Source organism: Pyrus communis, chromosome 12 (assembly GCF_041283825.1).
Source record: "Pyrus communis isolate YQ-2024b chromosome 12, ASM4128382v1, whole genome shotgun sequence".
Taxonomy (NCBI): domain Eukaryota; kingdom Viridiplantae; phylum Streptophyta; class Magnoliopsida; order Rosales; family Rosaceae; genus Pyrus; species Pyrus communis.
The window spans coordinates 11,620,385-11,623,664 of NC_142576.1; the positions used below are offsets into that span (position 1 = coordinate 11,620,385).

Genomic DNA, 3,280 nt, shown 5'->3' on the forward strand with positions numbered 1-3,280 from the left:
TCTCTGGTTATTTTTTACCATAATAATCAATTATTAGAAGGAAAATAATAAAGAACCCAATGGTACTCGGCCATTGAATCTTTCCCCAATAATTGGATGGCGATGGCAGGTGACCAAAGAGGGTAAAATAAATTTATAGTATCGCTAAACATTGAATCTATTTGAATGGTCAAGATCGAAAGTGCATGTCGAGTAGAGGATCCAAATTAAATTGTCGTCCAATGTTGTCTATTTATAGTAATGAACCAGAAAAATGAAGAATAGGTGAAGGCATATTATTAATTTGAATTTTGCATTTAATATAGGTGATGTGAATTACAAAACTGATATAGGTATTAGTAAACGGAATGATTTCTTTCCCCATCTGGATCCTGAAACTTCTTCTACAGTGGTTAACCCTACCCTGTGCTCTATAAATTTCAGTATTCGTCATAGCCTCATAGTACATTGTTTTCTAAATCGGAATACAACTGAGGCTTCTTTTTCTTGACATTTGCATGATCGATCTTAGTGATTGTTGGCTGTGAATGATGCTTCAATCAAAGCAAACCCATATTCAGTTCTTTGCTTTGACAATTTTTCTTTTGCATTGGAACCAAATACCAGTTACAGCTAAACCACTCGGTAATGCCAAGTACATAGACTTGCATTGTGAATTGATTTCTGCAAGCTTCTTTTCTCCCGTTGCACACCCGTATTTATTTATAATCTATGAATTGAATAAATCAAAGGAAAAATGTGTGCAGAAAAAGAAACTCTGCAGAAATCATTTCGCTTGTCTTATCATTATCATTATTATATTATTCATCTTGAATTTAGGTTTTTGGTGCAGACCAAGAAATAGCGTTTGATTATAGGGAAGGGAGTGAGAAGGGCCCAGAACACTGGGGAGAGCTTAAACAAGAATGGGCGGCATGTAAAGATGGACGATCTCAATCACCAATAAGTTTAGACGAGAGTCGTGCCACCAAAGTGATTCAAAGTTCAAGGGATCTTATAGTGAGCTATAAGCCTTCCGATGCAATTCTCAAGAATGAAGGTCACTATATCGCGGTGAGAGTATCACATTAGTGTTTTGTTATGCTTTAACTTAAATTGTGGAGTTTGCATGGTCTTATGAATTTGTACCACCTCTGTTGTATGGAGGTGCTATTTATGTATGTATTTAACTGTCAAACAATTATTGTCCATGAGATCTGAAATTTGGAGGTGATTGACAGAGACAATTGATCATAGTGTACCTTACTTCATTTTTCATACATTATTTTCCATGTATATATTTAGGATAGTGCTATTGACACATACATCTTCTTATTTTCTTACAATACCTTCCTTTATTTTCCTAATATGTTGGAGTGAATTGTAGAAACACGTTCTTCTAATGAAAACCAAAGTTGCTTATTAGTAGTAAAAAATATTCAGGGTGCTGCTTTCCATTTTTACAAAATGACTTTGGTTTTGTAGAACTCTTTTTTTCTAAGAAAAATTCTTCCTCTTATCAATTTCTTGATTCTGTATTGTATTAAACTGGATCAGCTTGAATGGGAAGGCGATGCTGGATCTATCCAAATCGACGGCTCAGATTACTTCCTCAAAAGATGTCATTGGCACACCCCATCTGAACACACCATTAATGGTGTAAGGTCTCTTTCTTTCTCTCTCCTCTCTCCCTCGGCTCCTATCTTAAAAATCCAAAATATTTCTTCCATGTCTAAACTTAAGAGTTCTCTTCATTAGGTATGATTTGGAACTGCACATGGTGCATCAAAGCGCAGACCAGAACAATATAGCTGTAGTTTCATTTCTATACGAAGTCGGGCAGCCCAATCCTTTTTTATCAAGGGTAATTAAAATCCACAAAACACATGCAAATGAATTATAAGATATTCATTTCATGGTCTTCTGACACGTACTGTACCCTTTTCAGATAAACCAGGATATATCTTCTGTGATTAGTACAAAGGAGAAAAAGTTGGGAGTGATTGATCCAGGGGAAATAAAATGGGACAGCTCAAGATTTTACAGATACATGGGATCACTCACAACTCCTCCCTGTACAGAAGGAGTTATTTGGACCGTAAACGAAAAGGTACATCCACTTCATCAACCCAAAACCCTAAAGCATTCATCATTAGCTTGATATATAGCCAATAATTAATGAGAACCTTTCGCTAATCATAAACTTCAAGCCCTCAGGTAGATATTGTTTCAAGAGAACAACTGGACTTACTTAAAGAAGCCGTTTATGATGTAAGTCTTCATATCTTTGTTTAATGATTCCTTCTGTCTTTCTTGTTTTAAATTCAACAATTAAAGTCTATTAAATATGAATTCTTGGCAAAACTATTAATAGAATAAAACATTACTACAGTACTGTTAGCTGCCTTCATTTGGAACAAATATGGTTTTTTGTGTTTGGTATTGTTATATCAGTCATATAAAGGCACAATATTTCGGGAATCAAATATGATATGTTTTTCTTCAAATTTAATAAGATACTTAACGATATAGCACGATTCTTGAATGTGCAGTATGCAGTGGCGAATGCAAGACCATTGCAACGTGATGAAGGCCGAGATATTAAGCTCTATGGCCCATCGTCATTGTTAAGTGACTTGAATGCAGAATTACCTCACAGGAGGAGACTTAATTCCGCAGCAATCCCTCGGGAGTGAATCAAAGCAGCAAGTCCCTAAGAGATGGCCACAGTCCCGAACAATTTGTCAGATTATTTCCACAAGTTAACGGCATGTCTCTTCGCGTATCTTCTCTAATTGGTTATCAATTAAGATAAATATTTTCCTTTACTGTTCTTTCATGCTTTCCTAGTAGCCTTGTAATCCCTATGTGGTTTGTTGAATTTGTCAAATAAGAGAAAATAGTATGAATCTGCTGCACCAATTGTGAGTTTGCGTTGTCCTATTTCTCGTGTCGTAATAGCATGCACACAATGTCTTCATTTTCTACCTTAGACTCAAAGTAGAACATTCATTACAAGCATGTTTACTTACAAGAGAAAGGATCGAGAAGAATCGAAGGACTGGCTTGATACTAGTGTTAGGGTTCTCTATGGGGGTGTGATATCCCCACATTCATTTTTACTTCCAACACACTCTCTTAATTTTCGGCCATTAGAACGAATGAATTGATGATGATCAAAAGACATAAATTAACAAGATGTGTGTGAAAAGTAAATAGTTGTGTGTGGATAGCACACCCCTTTTCTCTGCTTATTTACTCAATGTACCAGTAACTGTAATTTTTCTATTAAGAAATACAA

General features: G+C 35.5%; 1 protein-coding gene across 1 annotated transcript; it reads left to right on the forward strand.

The window, feature by feature from the left end:
• The first annotated feature begins 530 nt into the window (after positions 1-530).
• Positions 531-2,675, forward strand: LOC137744774 (carbonic anhydrase Nec1-like). The gene is made up of 7 exons (XM_088681015.1): positions 531-624; positions 833-1,053; positions 1,537-1,643; positions 1,738-1,843; positions 1,928-2,089; positions 2,197-2,250; positions 2,532-2,675. The coding sequence occupies exons 1-7, from the start codon at positions 531-533 to the stop codon at positions 2,673-2,675; spliced, it is 888 nt and encodes a 295-aa protein (XP_088537141.1).
• The last annotated feature ends 605 nt before the right edge of the window (positions 2,676-3,280 follow it).

What these genes read in the sequence shown, in the direction of transcription:
- LOC137744774 (XM_088681015.1), top strand. Translation starts at nt 531, where the DNA reads ATGCTTCAATCAAAGCAAACCCATATTCAGTTCTTTGCTTTGACAATT. An exon ending in CACACCATTAATGGTGTAAG is followed by an intron (nt 1,644 to 1,737) that starts GTCTCTTTCTTT and finishes TCTCTTCATTAG; the next exon opens with GTATGATTTGGAACTGCACA. An exon ending in TTAAAGAAGCCGTTTATGAT is followed by an intron (nt 2,251 to 2,531) that starts GTAAGTCTTCAT and finishes TTGAATGTGCAG; the next exon opens with TATGCAGTGGCGAATGCAAG.